The sequence below is a fragment of the Rhinolophus ferrumequinum genome, chromosome 19 (genome assembly GCF_004115265.2).
Source record: "Rhinolophus ferrumequinum isolate MPI-CBG mRhiFer1 chromosome 19, mRhiFer1_v1.p, whole genome shotgun sequence".
In the NCBI taxonomy this organism is placed as follows: Eukaryota; Metazoa; Chordata; class Mammalia; order Chiroptera; family Rhinolophidae; genus Rhinolophus; species Rhinolophus ferrumequinum.
Window position 1 is genome coordinate 20,458,917 of NC_046302.1, and position 19,664 is coordinate 20,478,580.

Sequence of the window (19,664 nt, forward strand, 5' to 3'; positions counted from 1 at the left end):
GTGTATATAATTTTGGAATAATAAAAGGTTAAGACCTGGAAACAACCAATCCATTCATTCATAAATTAGAAAACTGAGGCTCAGAGAAGTTAAATGTACTACTCAAAGTAAGAAATAGTAAGTGATGGAGCAAGGATTCAAACCCAGGAGTTTCACTCCAAATTCCAAGTCTTCTGACACTCATAAACAGAATTTTCATTGTACAGCCAAAATGAGTTTACAGCCCCAAAATGTTAACTTTGTTTTTCTTTTTCTTAAAAGAATAAAAACATTTTTAATATATAAAGCAAGTCTCTTCCACGCATAGAAATTTTAAATAGCCCTGTTAAAATTTCAAAATAGTTTTATCAAATGGAATGCTAAATTCAAAACCAAAAATTATTTAATATGTACAGTCAATCAAAACTACAAAGGTCAATATCTATGATAATAGATTGTGGGAGGTTTTTTCGGTAGTGTTTGTCTGTTTTTCTTTTCTTTTTTTCTTTCTTTGTTGTTTTTTTTTTTTTTTTTTTTTTACCTTTAGCCATGTCACAATCCTTAATCATTTTGAGAAAGCTGGAAATTTCCCTATCTAGTCTCTGTTGGCATGTTTGTGCTTTCTAGAAAAGAAAAAAAAAAAGAAGACAAAGTTAAAACAAACTAATAAAGAACTTTTGCATTTCAGATGCTTTAATGTTTCTATCAAAAATTCCAGTTCATAGGTTAATACACTGTAATAATTGAGACATATTCCTAACAGAGAAATTTTCCATAAAAATTGAATGTAACATTTAATCACATACAGATTAAGACAAATGTTTATAAATTTTAAATATATTCAACATCTGCTGTGTAGATGCCATACAACTGCATTAATTACTCCTAATAAATCATTACACCATATACAGAGGGTGCCAAAAAAATGTATACACATTTTAAGAAAGGAAAACTATATTAAAATTGTAATACTCAGTATATACAGATAACAAAAGAGGAATACAAGTCATGGGTATAGATTTTTTTGGCATCCCCTTGGCACCCCCAGCATATCTGAGGAGTTAGATTTCTGATTTATTAAAACTTTTAGTGGGCTTGAGTAAATTCATCGAGAAATTTAAAAATACATTCCTTAAGAATATATTTTAAAAACTGTTCGTTTAAAAAAAAAAAGCCAGATGGTGCTAACATTTGGAAATCTCAAGTTGATTTTTGTTCATGTAATCTAAATGCACACAGCCCCCACATAATCAGATGAATAAGGACATTTTCTGAAAAAGCTTATAAAAACAAGATAAACTCAACGACAGAAAGCATCATTCCTTGTAACTTGAAATTTCTCCATATATAGATCCCTAAAAGCAAAACACACAGAGTTTTATGGTATAAGCTGAATCCCATCTTTAGTATACGAGTATATTTGGAAGTCCAAAATGAAAAATTAGATAAATTCATTTATTATAGCAGCAATGTAACTTTGGAGTTAATTTTATTTATAGTTTCCCTTTAAAGAGGTGGGAGAATAAGCAAGACAATTGTCCTTGTAAAGTTGGTTGGTTACGGCAATAAAAAAATACTTATCCTAAGAACCTTGACCTTATTAATATTAGAATCACACTGTTGTAGACAGAATAATATATTTAGCTTTATGAATCTTCCCTACTTTGTATTCCTAATCTCAACTGCCCAACACTAAACATTTTTGATTGCCCCCCTAAGTCAGATCTATGTGCCAAGGTGACATAGGTAAGCACCCTTTGCTCCTTTTCCCCTTATAAATTTTTTAGTGCTTATGAAGCTCAGCTCAACCACAGTAGAATTATTCATGTTACCACATTAGTGTCAGGCAACGTTCTCTTGAAAATCGACATTATTCTGTTTTGAGAGCTCTAACAACATAAAAATGCAATTTACTTTTTTTTCTAGGAGAGCGAATACTTACACTATGCAATTTAAAACCCCATACAAAGTGAACTGGTATGATGGATAGTTTTTTCAGACAGCCTGTGAATACAGGTTGAAGGCAGGGAAAAAAAAAAAAGTCCATCTGGGGGCACTGCAAACATCCACTGCAACCAAATGTAACACTCATAATTTATTAATACAAAATCGTCATTTTCACTCTATCCATATTTAATACTCCTCCCCATGTTCAAGTCAAGACTACTGTTTTCCTTTTCATGGCAATTGTTAGCTGGATGCATTAAAAGTAAGTACTGGCTTCATTTGCAGACTGCAAATTTGTAAGGAAGATGATAGTTCCTGAGGTTATAATTAAAGACAAGAATCACTCACTATCCACAGCATCCTCCTCAAAAACCTGAATCTTATTTAACTTCCTTTAGTGTGTTTGACAGTTACTAAAGAAAGTTTTCTCAACTGATGAGCTACTTGTTTTAAAAGGTATACAATAGGTCAGCTGGAGAAGGTTCACTCTCCACATACTGTTTTATGGTTGGGTACAAGAAGTATCTTCTGTTCTAAACAATTAGTGCCATTTAACTGAAACCAAAAAGAATAAAAAGAGAAACAAAAAACTGTAACACATTCTTCAGTGTGCTGTAATTCCATCTTTGCAGCTACTGGTTATATTATGAAAACTTAAAATCTAGTTGTGAAGGTTAATGTTTATGAGTTCTTTACAGAGTCCAGCGTAGTGTTTCATTCTTGACGTCTATGCCACTGACCTTACGGTGAATACGGGACTCTCTTTAGGTTTTAACTTTTATTTATCCTGCATATATGGAATCCACTATGAGCAATGTTCTAACACTCAAAGTGTGACAGTATTTTAAACCCTTGCCATCTCGGCACAGAACACAAGGCCAGGATCATACCCACAGACGCGGGGCCCAGAAGCCCCCAGAAGCCTCCAGCGGAGCAGCCAAGACACATTCACAACCCAAATCCCCTTCTCCCACCTCTGCCCCCCCAGGTTTCAGCTGTTGTTTGTGTTTGATTCAAGTTGATGTTAAACTGCTTTCTGATCCCTGTCCTATGAGACAACTTAAAAATGTATATCAAGGAGAGAGCATCGAGGGAAGAGTGGACAAGGAAAGGGAGACATCATTAATTCTAGGCTATTTGCTACAATCCACATTTGGTGAATTAAGAACAGCAGCAGACTTCTCAGGAATCAAAAAGAGCAAACTACTGATACACAACATAGTGAGTGAAAGAAGACAGGCACCAAAGGGTACATACACAGAGTGATCAAAAACTGCAGTGAATGTTTAAATTTTAAAAAAATGTATTACAGTAAAAGACACATTGCCCTTGATCCCCCTCATCATACTTCCCCTTGCTTTGAACACGCTTATCCCCTCATTCTTGCCACTTTTTAAAGCAGTTCTGGAAGTCCTCTTACGTGAATGTCTTTAGTTGCACTGGCATGGCTGCCTCGATGTTCTGAAGCCATGTTTACCGTTCACAGTCATTTTGACTTTATGAAAGATCCAGAAGTTGCATGGTGCCAGTTCCGGTGAATAAGGTGGATGAGGATACACCATGATGTTTTTATTTGACAGAAATTGCCATATACCAGAGCAATGTGTGACAAAGAGCGTTGTCATGATGGAAGATGAAACCATCTTGTTTGCACATTTCATGTTAATGCGTTGTTCATGATCCATGATTTAAGGCACACTTTAAAACACACCTTCTTTCAACCATAGCTCACACCCAACTGACTGCACCGAACAATTGAAACTTGTCACACATTGTTACTAAGGTTCGAGGCGCCACTTCCTGTATTGAAGATCCTTGCCTTTCCATTGGATGGCACTCAGCAGCAGTATTCACCATATTTTGGGATCACATCACTTCTGGTACAGCAATTTCTGTCAAATGAAAACATTATGGTGTGTCCTCATCCACATTATTCACCGGATCTGGCACCATGTGATTTCTGGCTCTTCCCCAAAGTCAAAAATGACCATGAAAGGTAAACGTTTTGAATCAATTTGGGACATAGAGACAGCCACAACCATACAACTAATAACACTCACAAAAGAGGACTTCCAGAACTGCTTCAGAAAGTGGCAAGAATGACAGAATAAGTGTGTTCGAAGTGAGGGGGAGTATTTTGAGGGGGATTAATGGCAATGTGTCTTTTAATGTAATAACTTTTTAAATTTACACATTCACCATAGTGTTTGATTCCATTTACGTGACATTCTAGAACAGGCAAAACTGACAATGCCTATAATGACAGAAAGCACATCAGTGGTTACCTGAGATGAAGATGGAGGGCATTGTCCGGGAAGGGGCACAAGGGAACTCTGTGAGGTGATAAAAATGTTCTGTATCTTGACAGGAGTGGTGGTTAAACAGGGTACATACACTTGTCGAAACATCAAATTGAAGACATAAAGCGTATACACTTCATTGTTTAAAAATTACACCTCCATATAGTAAATGTTTAACTAATAGACTGTAGAACTCTGATAAGTTTCCTCCTTGCAGAAAATAGGCAGTATTGTGAGTACTGGTACCCCAGTACTCATCTCCAAGTCTTCCTAACTCTAGCCCCCATACTACATCTTCCCTCAGTCTAAATCAATCCATAACACATTTATTCTTTTTGCTACCAGGTGATTATTATGGCCATGCTCTGTAAACTTCTTAATGTTTTATCTTGCAATAGATCTTTACACAAAGTGAAAATTAAAAAAAAAAAAAGGAAAGGTTATACAGAGAGAGGCAATTCTTCCTCACATACCTACGTATCAGCCATACAGTCCCTGTAATGCCTCTTTCCCAGCCTCAAAACAAAACTGTTAATAATTTCTCATCTTTCCAGGGATGATCTAAGCCTGCACAAATTTGGGGGTGTACATCACTACTTTTTTTCTCCCTAGTAGCATAATACAGCATTTTATACCTTGCCATTTTCACTTAAATATATATCTTAAATATTTTTATATAAATCCACCTCATTTAATACTTTCTCATTTGGTTAAAATTTAGCATCATCTGCTTATTACTTCTTATAACAAGGAGTTCAGATCCTGTAGAATCAAGATATATTCAACAAATAAACCCCCACTTTGCTAGTAGCACCCCAAATCTAATGGCCTATCCGAGTTGTGTTCAACAGAACTTTCCATGATGACAGAAACATTCTATTACTATATCTGCACTGTCTACGATGGCAGCCACATGTGACTATTGAGCCTTGAATGTATCTAGTTAAAATGAGGATCTGACTTTATTATTTGAGTCTCATTTACTTAAACGCAAATAGCCACGTGTCTAGTAGCTATCATATAGTTCTATACCAATACTGTGTTTGAATTTCTCTTCCAATTTTTATTTCTGAAATATTTCAAGTTGTCATTAAGGCAAAAATCATGAGGCCAATATTTCTATGATTTGTCTAATAATTTTCTCTCTTGGAAGTGTAAGTGCAAGGCAGTGACAGACAGAGAGCTAACAGAAAAATGTTTTCAGCATTTGGAGGCCCTCATTTTGAGTGGAAGTAAATTGAAATCAAAAGTAACTATGGTCAACTTTTTCAGTGTCGACATGTTTTTCCCATAATTTCTAATAGGTCTACTTACAAGTCCAAAAGCATGTTGAGGAAATAAGGTTAATTTATGTTAATTCAGATGGTTTTACAGTATTCTAGTCCTAGAGTTCCTAATTTCCTTTAGAAAGTCTAAAGACATTTAGAATAGGTGTTTCACAAATGGGTCCCAGAATTTCCTTGCAACTTAAGAATCCAAGGATCAAGGGCATTCTGGAGCCAGTTTCCCACAGCTACAATTCAACATACATCAAAGCTCATTTCAGATTTTACCTATTTTGGACCAACCTTCAGAAACTGAGACAGAGTCAAGATTCACGAAATTAGCATTAAAATTGTTGGACAGAGATATGTCTATAACCTGCAAAATCTAAAAGTGCTTAACACTGGCTAAAACTCTCACTGACTTCAGGTGTTATAAAATCTAGAAAACAGAAACTTCATGGTTGTAAAGTTAACACAGAAAAACAATATTCAAATGAGTAAAATGAAAGGCATAGTTGAGGCTGAGAACACGAAAATTTGAAAACTATGCTAAAGAAGAAATATTTCTTCAGGAAACTTTTTAACAATATGTAAATTAGTACACGTTTATTTCACGTGTAGCTTCCATTAAAAAGGTTTTAAAATTACCCCATAGTTCTGGAAAGATACTGGTATACTTTTTAGTCCTTCCAGGTTTTATTATTTATCTTATATTGATGGTAGGTAAATAGGAAAGGATTTCTTTTCACTCAGGGAATACTGAATAAAAGTTAAAACATTTAGCATAGTCTTATTTTTCACTTGTTTAACATGATTTTGGCCATGAATATTTAAGTCTTCTTTATTTATCCAAACAGTGTTAGTGTCCTTTAGGTGCTCTGTTAGATGTAACTTTTGCAAAGTTCACTGATCTGAAAATTATGTTCATGGTTATCACATTACACAATAGGCTTTAAAACAGAAGCAGTACTGGTAGAGCCATTGTCAATAAATTCCAGGGAATGTCTTCAATATAATATGAAAGAGCTAAAATTCTTTTCATGTTCATAGTAAATTAAGACTAGGGATCAAAAGAGTCAAAATCTCTTTCTAATTTAAATGTATAGGCCCTTATTATAATTCCTTAGGTATTAGCAAGCTTAATTTCAATAAAGTTGTTGATTTAAAAACACTCAAATACTACAAGTAATTCATTTCATTAAAAAAAAAAAGAATTAAATTTAGTAGGCAAATTCATACGCTCTGACATAATTATTTGCATTGAAACTCATCATCCTTTCGCAGTTCTAATTCTTCCAAACCCAATCCCCACTTAAAAGGTACAGCCAGAAAATTTATGACAAGACAAAAATACCAATTTCATTTGATTTATAATATATATGTTGATATTTCTTTATGGATACGATATAGGTGTCACTTCAGATGAGGGCCTCTCCATTCATTACTGACATTTTACTTTACCTCTAATCAAAGTTTACAGATTACCAGTGATTTTAAATGAAAATACTGACCAAGAAATGTATCCCTGTGGTTGCATTATTTAAACTCTGAAATATGCAGTGAAGTCCTAACGGGCAGCAAGTCAAGCTATGGATGCTCCCCCTAGTGGCGGCAGTTTTCAAATAGAATGACCATCTGATTACAGCAATGCAATGCAAAAAAAGATACAGATGCCTACAGCTTTAGAGAATATCTACAGAGACATTTGATAGTACTGTGTTTCCCTGAAAATAAGACCTAGCCAGACAACCAGCTCTAATGAGTCCTTTGGAGCAAAAATTAATATAAGACCTGGTATTATATTATATTATTATTATTATATTGTAAAGACCTTGTGTTATATTACAGTAAAATAAGACTGGGTCTTATATTAATGTTTGCTCCAAAAGACGCCTTAGAGCTGACTGTCCGGCTAGGTCTTATTTTCGGGTAAACAGGGTATTACCATAACAGAGACATTATAAATAGCAATAGAATATTATTAGACAAAGAACAATCCTACTGCCATGGTCAGAAAGCTTAATTTCAAAACCTCACATTAAAAAAATCTTTTCTAATTCATGATAAAATCTGAATGCCAGAGTTAGCTATCAAGGTCAGGTTAAGTTTTCCTGTTTACCTCTAAAGATTCCTTCAAGTCTACAGCAGAAACTGCATCTTCCTCTTCATCATCAGTCATCTGGTCCTGGGAACAGTAGTGAGTGCTATAAGCAGAATGTTCTTCTATTGCTTCCAGCCAGTCCTGAAATAATCCCGGGATTTAAATAAAAGTCAAATGCATTTTTACGTAATAGGACAATCTGGAAAACATAAAAGTTAACATGGAGAAAAAAATATTATGGCCTAAGAAAAACAACCAACAATGAAATAATGATGCAGATCTCTTGTTCATGACGTCTAGATAAAAAAAATGTGCCAATACTTATAAAAAATATCATCTATAAGCTTTTATATTCATTAACATTAATACTCAAATGCATTAGAAAAACTAAATGATGGATAGAGAATTTTTCACTTAAAATGATAGGTTCTCAAACCTGTTGAATAAATTATTGTATAATAATGTATCCAAAAACGGTTTTACTAACTTGCAATCAAATTATAAGCACAAAAAACTCAGATCATCTTAAAAGAGTCAACAAACAATTGCCCTGATGCTTTAACTTTTACTAAGTTTAAAAAATATATATATCAATGATTTCACAAAAAGACAGAATGTTTCCTCTAAAAATACCTGTCTTACTTCTTTCTCATTTCTTAGAGCCATTACTCAGGGTCAAATCTTACCATTTTATGAAATGCTGGGACAGTCATGATTTGGATTATTTAGAGTTTTTTTGCAGGGCCAAAGTTAACCACTTTGGAAGATAGATTCTTTCAAACCCTTACAAAACTCACCAAAAAAAAAAAAAAAGAGTCTACGAATATTGCTTTGATCCAAAGGAATATGGCTTCTCCATTAAATAACTGCTTGTGAATTTCTGTCGCATGAGTCCTAATTTTCTTGCCTGCTGCTATCGTTCAATTTACCACAAGAACTGAGTCTACACTATGTTAAATCACACCTGGATTGGAGTCCAGGTTCTGTCACTTGCAAGCTTGGGAGATCTCAATCTTACTGTTTTCAGTTTTCTCACCTACAAATTAAGTGGCAAACTAAATAATCATTTAGATGTTTTTCCAAAACCAATGAGAGCCCCCTTACGTTAACAGAATCAAAATGGAAAAAAAAAAATTATGAACAGAAAATTCCTCCAGGCACGTATCGATAGAGACCTAATTCATTAGCCATATTTCAAAAGTTTCATAGAATTGCCTCCATTAAGAAGGTACAATGAACAAGATATGATATGGTAATATTGAACCTATCCTCTTTGTTTCTAAGTGTTAATTTTATAAAACATAAAAGAATCCATAAAATTACCTCTCTTGTCTGTCGAAGGCTATTCTTAGGAACACTGAAGCCATGAACCGTGTCATCAAAACATTTAATAAAGAAGAGGCAGCTATCAGTGGATTTTACCTTGGATATAAAGAAGTCAGTAAGGCAATACCATCCATGCACATAAAATACCTACACATAAAAGTAAAGGTACTAACATTACTTAATTGTACCCAATTGAACATTTAAAATACTGATTGATAAAAATTAGGAGAAAAATTGATACATTGGAAGTATCAAATGCATTGTAGCTTATCTATGTCAAACCTGGCTTTCATATTCTTAGTTACTCAAAGTAAATGCTAACAGTCCACTAGATATGTAGTTTTAGTTTTATCCATTCTATTAAATATAGCTTAGCATGCAGTTGGGTTATAAAATCCTTTAAATATCACAGCTCCAAATTCTCATTCATACCAGTCTCCTAAACCTTTTGTTTGAGGCGAGTGTTAGAAAAATGTTTGAACTGAGTTTAAAAGAACACGATAGATAAGACTGACAAAGAAGGGGAAAAGGAAAAGAAGAAGTAATTATGTCTTTTTAAAATATAAATTTGGAAAGTGAGGGGATTTAAGAATGGAAAAAGATAGACTTCTGCTTCAAGACCCTACCAGGGGACTCTCCACCCCCTTGCAGAAAACAACTATAAAACCTAGACACAAAACAAACAGCCACTACCTGGAAGAACTGGAGAGTGAACAAAAGCTGACAGACTCTAACGGGGGAGGAGAGGGACACATTCTCTTGGAGGAAAGGAAACACGGAGCTTTGCCAATGAATTCCCATCCCCAAGGTTTTTCACCTGGGACTAAGTACACCACATGGTGACACTCCAGCAAGGGCACAGGTGGAAAAATCCAGTCTTTCTGTCTTTGGGAATTAAAAAAACAAAGCTGGGGAAACATAAACACTAAAGAGAGTAGGGGAATCCCCAAGAGAAAGAGACAGAAGAGGGGTCCCAAAACAGTGTACTCACATCTCTAACCAATCAATACAGCCTATCTGAATGAGGACCAGAGCTGCTGTCTAAGAAACAGTTTATAATCCAAACCTAGCCAAGAAAATGACCTGCTGAAACAAAGGAAATAACATTTAATAGGGAAAGGAACAGAATCCAGAATCTCCAGAAGTTAACATTCATAATATTAAACATATAATCCATAATTACCTGACATATGACAAAATAAGAAAATGGAACACGTTCTAAAAAGAAATCTAATTAAAAGGCAAAAATTGTCAGAATGGTTGTTAGGGACTCAAATATATACTATCTACAAAGACAGAAAATACAAAATTTTAGATAGGTTGAAAGTACAGAAGTAGAAAAAGAGACTATGCAAACGGTAAGCATAAGAAGGCCTGAGGGGTTAATAAGGGTTGGTGAGGATGTGGAGAAACAGACATTGGAGCCCTTGTATACTGATGATAATGAATGTAAAATGGTGCAGCTGTGAGGGAAAACAGTATGGAAGTTCCTCAAAAAATTTAAAATAGAACTACCACATGATCCAGCAATTCCACTTCTAGGTAGAAGAATCGAAAGCAGGATCTTGAAGAGGTATTTGCACACCCATGTTCATTACAGCAATTATCACAGAAGCCAAGACACAGAAGCAATCCAAATGCCCATTGATGGATGATGAATGGATAAAGAAAATGCGGTGTATACATACAATGGAATATCATTCAGCCTTAAAAAATGAAATCAGAGAAGTTAAAAGACCAAAATATTTTAAAAGGGCAGCTGGAGCAAGTGTTTGAGTTTGTTTGTTTGTTTGTTTTCAGGTAGACAAGGATGACATAAAAGACCCAGCTGAGGAAAAACCTTGGTATTAAGTAGAAGAATCAAGAGCAGGAACAGAAGAGAATGGCCAGGATTGCATCAAAAGAAGAAACAAAAACATTAATTACATGGGTAAGATTGGAAAGAGGTTCCCTGGCCTGGTCTGATGTGAAAGGAGGAAAAGGTGTGATGACCCTGAAGGGACCAGCTTGTCATTAGGTTGTAATGCTGGAGAATGTGACTAAGCCGTGATTCCCCAAGGGGAATACTGCTGGTCTGAGAATGGTCACAATGAAACGGCAGGTGCTGAGCTCTAAGGAGTGCACAGACAGCCATGGCATGCTGACAACCCTGAAGGACTTGAAGTGAGAACCAAGGAGATATGTCTACACTGCAGACTTGGACTAATCTTTAAAGAGGAAAAACTTGCTTTGTCTCCTGGTTGGTAAAAGTAAAACAGCCAGATGAGAATATGGAGAACCTAAGAATCCTGATTTTGACATAGGCTTTAAACTGTATTTTAACATCAGAAAAATCTGCATTGTCTTGATTTACCCAAGTACAAACACACAGACACATATAGGGACATGCACATATGTATATGTACATACATACATACATACATACACATACAAAATGTTAAAAGCTCTGTATAAATGTTTTTAGATCACTCATCTCTCATCCCACAATATGTGGAGATAAACAAAAGTTGATCACAGTTTTAAAACAAAGATCCCCCAACTTCACTTATTCTCAAATAAAAACATATACAAGTACTTTCTACCCCAGTTATAAAAAGGCAGCTTATATAAATGATTTAGGGCAATCACTTGCAGAACTGATTTCAGGGTTTGAGCAAAAGATGCGTGTGTCATCCTACCGTGCACACTGCTTGAGTTAGGTGTTTGCATCCCTGGCGATAAATATTATGGACTGCATCAGGCCTTCAAAATAAATATTAGATTATCAAGGTAAAAGGAAAAGAGATAAGTGAAAACATTTCATTTTTCAAATTTTAGATGCTGAAATTTAATAAGTATAAGGATCATAATACTTACTGTTTCCTATACCATGACAGGACTCCGTGTTCTAACACTACCCAGAATAATCTCCAGCCAAAAAATCTTGAACTCTAAGGGGAAAAAGAACAAAGATTTTCTAAGCTAAAACATCTAGATTCAAATCTTTGACTGTTAAGAAGTAATTAAACATTTATCTGTAAAGATATATGTGCTCCGATGTTCATTGCAGCTTCATTTACGGTGGCCAAGACATGGAAAGAAACAAAGTGTCCTTCGATAGATGATTCGATAAAGAAGATGTGATATATATATATATATATATATATATATATACACAATGGAATACTCCTCTGTCATAAGGAAAGATGAAATAGTACTATTTGTGACAACATGGATGGATCTTGAGATTATTATGCTAAGCGAAGTAAGTCAGAAAAATTCCAGAGCCATGTGACTTCACTGATATGTGGGATATAAAACTGAAAGCAACAAAGGAACAAGACAAACAAACAAAGAAATAAAAACTCATAGACACAGACAATAGTTTAGTGGTTACCAGAGGGTGAGGGGGGAGAGGGGTAAAAGGGATCAAATATATGGGGATGGAAAGAGAACTGACTCTGGGTGGTGAACACACAATGTGATATATAGATGATGTATTACAGAATTGTACACTTGAAACCGATGTAACTTTTACTAACCATTGTCACCCCAATAAATTTTAATTTAAAAAAAAGAAGTAATTAAGTTATAACAGTTCCACCTGAGTCTTTCGACTAGTACTACTGAACATTAAAAAATGATCAAACATGAACGTAGGTACTAGGTGCAGTAATGAAAACATACCACTACAGGGTAACAGGAACAGAAGAAATGCCATACTGATAAGATCAACGATGAGCACAGTTTATAGTTCTGACAATACTGTTCAGGGATATTTATAGGAAATATATCAGTTGTGGGCTTCAAAGACAATTTCCTGAAAGTCCTGAATGAACTTCTAAAAAAAGAGAATTATCCTAAAATTATTTCATACAATATAAGCATACGTGTACATAAATATATAGAGAGTGCTTGCAAGTGCAGAAGAAATTACGTGCTCTAAAATAGTTAATCATGGAAAATAAATAAACTCCAAAACACATAGAAATTCTTAGAAACAGAAAGACTATGTGTGCTCTGTGACAATTCATATATTAAATTCTTCCTAAGTCCTCCATGATTCAATGTTCACAACAAAAATACTATAATCCTATGATTAAGTAAGAAAAAAATGTATTTTCCCCCACTCTGCTTTCTGCAAACATGGTCACCTAAAAGTGTTAGACCATCAACACAAAAGGTAGTAACTGCTGTAAGTGGACACCTAATGAAGTCCAGCAGTCAAAAATGGCTGCATTATAAAAATCCAAGAATGATTAAATCACATATACTTCAGAAGTAATGGGAAAAAAAATTTTAACAACAACAGAACACCTGAGAATTCTTTCCAGTTTTATAATTCAAAAACCATCCCAACCCTACCTTAAAGAGAGGGCCTTCATATCGTTTCAATGCTTTGTAGAGGACCTATTGAAAAACATACTTTCATTTAAAATGCATTTACATATTTTAAGAATTACAATTTTTTTCTAAAAATGATGATGTAAGGTGTAACCCATTGCTACATACCTTATTACCAACAAGAATGTGTTTCACTTCAGCCCCCTGGGCAAGGTCAAGGGGTTTCTGATCTGCGTAAAGTACAAGGAAAAAAGCCATCAAGAGCTTAATCGCACTATAAAATTGATGCTGCCGCTGCAGTACATAATATTCTTTCATTATTCCATCAACCACACCTTTTTCTTCTCCCCCAAAATTACCTACCCAAAGTTGCCATCTCAACTATTTATTTAGCTCCTTTTCAGTAGCTATTAAACCAGCAAATCAAATTAACCTCAGAACACCTTGTACAGGTTCTGTGATCATTCAAGCTTTCCTGCCTTAAGTCCCTATATTAGTTTCCTATGGTTGCTGTAACAAATTACCACACCTGACTGGCTTAAAACAACACACGCTTCTTCTCTCGTACAGTTCTGGAGGCCGGAAGTCTAAAATGGATCTCACAGGGATAAAGTCGAGGTGTTGGCAGAGCTGCATTCTTTCTCGAGGCTCTAAGAATCTGTTTCCTTGCCTTTTCCAGCTTCTAAGGGCCACATCCCTTGACTTGTGATCCCTCTCTCCATCCACAAAGCACATCCTTCCAGCCGCTGCTTCCATCCTTACATTTTCTCTCTCGATATTCTGTTCCTTCAGCCTCCTTTCTGTAAGGACCCTTTGTGATTACAATGGGCCCACCTGGATAATTCAGGATTATCTCCCTATCTCAAGATACTTAACTGATCACATCTTTGAGGGCCATTATTCAGCCTAGTACAGCTACTCTTAAGCTACCTCACTGGAGAAAAAGTAGTGGAGATAACTCACAAACTAAGGGTGTGATGATCCACCACCGGGGACAAAAAGAAAACGTGACACTGGAGAATGAAACTAACACGCTATGATGGTAACGTTCTACAGGGAAAATAGAATTGGTCAGGCTCCCTCCCTGGCCAGCTGCTGGCCCTCACCCAGTGTCCAGGAAGATGGAATGCAGCGCAAGCGCCGTCCATCCCAAAGCTGTTATTTGTGTATACGCTTATGTAAGCACCTTGGCTGTGCGCCTCTTTTGTCTCTGTCTGGTATAAAGAGGCCTGGCCATTTTAGGGGACCGGAGGAGTGGATACAGCTGGGACCACGGGATGTATTGTACAGGGCTGTTGAGACGTGGGGCTGTGGGGCCTGTGCCCAAGGGCGACTGCCGAGCTGGGCTGCCGTGAAGCAGGCTGCTGTGAGTTATGAGGCTGCTGCTGGCTGCAGGTTGTAACCTGAGAATGTCCGGCTGTGTGAAGCAGTGAAAACCCCTGGCTATATCCCAGGAAGCCTGTGAATAAACTGTGTCTGCTTTGCCTCCGGCTTCACGCATCTTCTTCCAGCTCCCCAAGGCACAGACACCTTACCCCCGGACACCATCCACATGGACACCAACATGACAGTTCTCACCCTTACACATGCAAGCACTCTCTGTTTTGCCAAATAACAACAAAAGCAAAATTTGTTTATCAAAGTTGAGTTCTGAAGTGAGAACTCTATATGAAAGATGCAAACTTAAAAAAAAAAATCATCATCTTTTAACCTCAGATAGCTTCTAACTGCTAGAGAAACAAAAGCCACACATAAAAATTTAAAGCAAAAAATAGCCCTTCCAAATAGCGTATCAGACTGGAACTCTGGAACTGTTTATGCAGTAAGTGAATATATTCTACAAATAACCTTTTTTGTTTTTTTGAAATTGTATTATTATTTTATTAAGGAATCCACTTTAATGACTGTCATGAAGCCTGGGTAAACAGTAACATATTCTGGGGGTGACTACACCCTACTCTGGATTTCCTGGTTATAACCACTGTCTTCTCTCTCTACCTCAACTGAAGACTCAGATTTATGAAGCCTCGTACAGGAGGCTTTTTCAGAAGAGAAGACTTTGTCTTCCTAGAAGACAATCCCCTACTTTGCTTTCATGAGTTAGATGGCAACCTCAAACCACAGACAGGTTGGAATCTGCGCAGGCTTCAATGTACAAATAATGTTTTGATAAATATCAAACACCTGGTTTGTGTTGGGCAATTTTTTGTATAAATATCTCCTCCTAATGAGAGTCTATTATGCACCAATTAATATGTTAGGCACTGGGGATTCAGCAGTGAATATGAGAGAAAAAAGGGGGTGCTGTGTAGAAAAACGTGAAGAGACAATAAATTAATTAAAAAGGATACACTCGTATAACAGATAATACACACTATGCGAATATTTTTTAACTGAATGATTTGACAGAGAATGACTGGGATACCATTTTAGATTAGAGACTGGGGGACTATCAGGGAAAGCATCTGTGAAAAAGGAATATTTAAATTGAAAGGAAGAATCCAGCCTCGTAAAAATACAGGGGAAGGGCATACCAGCAGAGGGGACAGCGAATGCAAAGGCCCTGAGGTAGGAACAATTTAGTTGTCAAGAGATACAGTCAGAGACGTACAGACAGCCACGTTAAGTAAGGGCTTTGTAGGCTAGACCTTAGCAAGCTAGTATAAGAAGTTTGAGTTTATATTTATTTTCAATATGATGAAAAGCCATTGAAGGGTTTTAAGTAGAAAAGTAACAAGATCAGACTTACGTTTAAAACTTTGTCAAAGTGTTAAAAAAAATTTATAAGGATAATTGGGGAAATGTGAACTTGGATGATTTTGAGAAATTATTGTAACATTACTAATAGGATAATGCTAAAATGGCTGTTTTTTTAATAGCTCTATTGAGATATAATTCACATACCATATAATTCCATCTAAAGTATACAATGCAATGCTTTCTAGTACATTCAGAGGTGTGCACCTATCATGTGGTTATGGTATTTTTAAAGGTTAAGGTATTCTTAATCTTTTATAAATATAAGAAAGTATTTACAGATGAAATAACATATTTGGAAAGTGATCATTATTGATAATTCCTGAAAGAGAGTGATCAGTACACATCAATTAATTACACTATTCTATTTTTTTAAGCTTTGATAATTTCTATAATAATTTTTTTTTTTTTTTTTTTTAAAAGATCACTGTGGCTGGAGGGCGGACGAGTAGCTCAGATTGGTTAGAGTGCGAGCTCTGGGCAACAGGGCTGCCGGTTTGATTCCTACATGGGCCAGCGAGCTGCACCCTCTACAACTAAGATTGAAAAGGACAACAACTTGACTTGGATAATGCTGATGAGTCCTGGGAAAAACACACCACTGATCCCCAATAAAAAATTTCCAGTATCCTGGAAATACACACTGTTCCCCGATAAAGTCCTGTTCCCCTTTCCCAATTAAAAAAACTATTAAAATCTTAAAAAAAAAAAAAAAGGTCACTGTGGCTGGCTGTTGTGTGGAAAATAGCTTATAAATGTGGATAAGAGAAAAGGACAATAATCACAAAGAAACAGTAACAGTCTAGGTGACAGACACTGGTCGTCTGGACTAGAGTTAGCAGTAAAATGCAGACAGTAGTAAATATGGAGAGAAGTTTATGGGTTTGAGATTTATTTGAGAGGTAGGGTTACAGAATGGCTAATGGATAAAACTGGGGCTGACCATGTATTACTTCTTTAGTGGGGAAAAACCTTTCTGAAATGTTAACTGAGAAATTAATAATCACTTTAGTTTTTCTAGCTAGCATACAGGAAGACATCTTATAAAAATGCCTGTCAACTCTGTTATTTTCATTCCGGCATTTGAGAAATTATTCCTTTAGGCAGCAAAAATGACAGTGTCATTTCTTTTATAGAATTCTGCCCTAACACCAAAAATAAATTCTGAATTCCTGCTAACGAGCTGAATTCCCAGGACAGAGCCCTCGTTTCCGGATTCAATGCCAAAAATGCCTGGCACACAGTAAGAATTCAACAAAATGCTTTTGAACGGAATGAAATAGCCTCCCTACCTGGATGGGCACTATACCAGTCATTTCAAAATTGCACTACATTTCCTATCAATCACAACAAAATTAAGTAAAAAATAGGAATGACCCATATTCAAATTTTTTGTGTGATACAGATTTGTCCCTTAATGGGAAAACTAAATAATAATGTCAACACTCCTCAAATTAATTTACATAGAAAGCAATTTCAATTAGATGCCAACAGTATGAAGTATTTATTAAGAATGTATGAAAATTATTTTAGATGCCATCTGGAAGAATAAACAGATAAAAATGTTCCAGAAAATCCTCAAAAGAGAAGAGCGATAAGGAGAAACTATCAGATATTAAAACATTACAAAAATAATCATTAAAAAGTGTAATACTGGGAGAAGTGTCTGTTAGGTCCTCTGCCCAGTTTTTAATTGGATTGTTTTTGTATTGTTGAATTATACAAGTTCTTTATATATTTTGGTTATTAGCCCCTTATCGGAGGCATTGTTTGCAAATATCTTCTCCCATTCGGTTGGTTGCCTCTTTGTTTTGTTGATGGTTTCTATTGCTGTGCAGAAGCTTTTTAGTTTGATATAGTCCTATTCATTTATTTTAGCTTTTACTTCCCTTGCGGTCAAATTCATAAAATCCTCTTTGAAACCAAGGTCCATAAGTTTAGTACCTATACTTTCTTCTATGCAGTTTATTGTTTCAGGTCTTATGTTTAGGTCTTTGATCCATTTTGAGTTAATTTTAGTGTATGGTGACAGATAGCAGTCTAGTTTCATTCTTTTGCATATGGTTTTCCAATTTTCCCAGCACCATTTATTGAAGAGGCTTTCTTTTCTCCATTGTAAATTTTTGGCTCCTTTGTTGAAAATTATCTGCCCATATATATGTGGGTTTATTTCTGGATTTTCAATTCCTGAAGACATACAAACGGCCAACACATATATGAAAAAATGCTCAACTTCACTAGCTATTAGAGAAATGCAAACCAAAACCACAAAGAGATATCACCTCACACCTGTTAGAATGGCTATCATCAACAAGAAAAACAATAACAAGTATTGGAGAGGCTGTGAAGCAAAAGGAATCCTCATACACTGTTGGTGGAAATGTAAATTGGTACAGCCGCAATAGAAAACAGTATGGAGGTGTCTCAAAAAATTAAGAATAGAATTACCATAGGACCCAGCAATCCCTTTCTGCGTATCTACCCAAAAATTCTGAAAACATTTATACACAAAGATATACTTGTATATACCCCAATGTTCACTGCAGCATTATTTATGGTGGCCAAGATATGGAAACAACCAAGGTGGCCTTCAATAGATGATTGGATAAACAGCATGTGGTATATATACACAATGGAATGATACTCTGCCATAAAAAAAGATGCAGTACTGCCATTTGCAACAACATGGATGGATCTTGAGATTATTATGCGAAGCAAAATAAGTCAGAAAAAGTAAAAACCCCTATGACTTCACTCATTTGTGGGATATAAAACTGAAAGCAACAAAGGAACAAGACAAACAAACAAAAACTCATAGACACAGACAACAGTTTAGTGGTTACCAGAGGGAAAAGGGGGAGGAGGGATGGTAGAAGAGGGTAAAGGAGATCAACGATAAGGTGAGGGAAGGAGAACTGACTCTGAGTGGCGAACACACAATGCAAAAAAGATGATGTATTACAGAAATGTACACTGAAAACCTATATTATTTTACTAACCATTGTCACCCCCAATAAATTTAATAAATAAAAAAGTGCAATACTGGCGAAGGAAGGAAGAGATAAGGGAATAAGAGAATAGAAAACACAAAAAGAAAGTAAATTCTTCAAATGTGTGAGCAATGCATAACAAAATAATAGAAAGGGAGAGATTGCTTGATAAAGGGTAAGTGATTCGTAAAGATAAGTGGTTAGCAAATGTCTCACATCCTAACATACATTCTCGCATCACTTTTCCTGCTCAAAACCCTCCAACCACACCTACAATCAGGGTTGGGCCTCTGGCTCCTTTTCTAATGTTACCTATCTTCCCCCACTTGCCCTGCTTTAGGCACCCTGGCAGCTTGCTTCTTCAAATATGCCAAGTGCTCTCCTACCCCAGAGCTGTCACACTTGCTTGCCCTTTGCTTTTAAGGTTCCTCTGCCAGGTATCCTCAGGGCTCACTCCCTTACTCAACTCAGCTCTATGTTCAGTCACTTCAGGGAGGTCTTACCGTAACCCGCTTCCAAAACAATAGCTCTTTCCCACTACCGTCACTCTCTATCTCCTTCATTCTATTTTATTTTTCTGCACCTTATTGCCTGACATTATATGTGTATTTATGTTTTGTCTAACTCCTCCCACCAGAATACAAGTGCCAAGAGCGTGGAGACTGTTGGGTTTTGT

General features: G+C 35.9%; 1 protein-coding gene across 4 annotated transcripts in view; it reads right to left on the reverse strand.

Moving 5' to 3' along the window:
- Positions 1–19,664, reverse strand: part of OSBPL1A (oxysterol binding protein like 1A) — a 210,087-nt gene that overhangs the window by 129,034 nt on the left and 61,389 nt on the right. For 3 of the 4 annotated variants that reach the window (XM_033087172.1, XM_033087171.1, XM_033087170.1), the window contains 7 exons: positions 13,410–13,471; positions 13,263–13,307; positions 11,775–11,848; positions 11,597–11,660; positions 8,916–9,014; positions 7,611–7,733; positions 521–602 (listed from right to left, as the gene is read on the reverse strand). In XM_033087172.1, coding sequence (XP_032943063.1) covers positions 521–602; positions 7,611–7,733; positions 8,916–9,014; positions 11,597–11,660; positions 11,775–11,848; positions 13,263–13,307; positions 13,410–13,471 — 549 coding nt within the window. The remainder of the gene's footprint in view (positions 1–520; positions 603–7,610; positions 7,734–8,915; positions 9,015–11,596; positions 11,661–11,774; positions 11,849–13,262; positions 13,308–13,409; positions 13,472–19,664) is intronic. The other variant, XM_033087173.1, reaches the window with a different exon arrangement.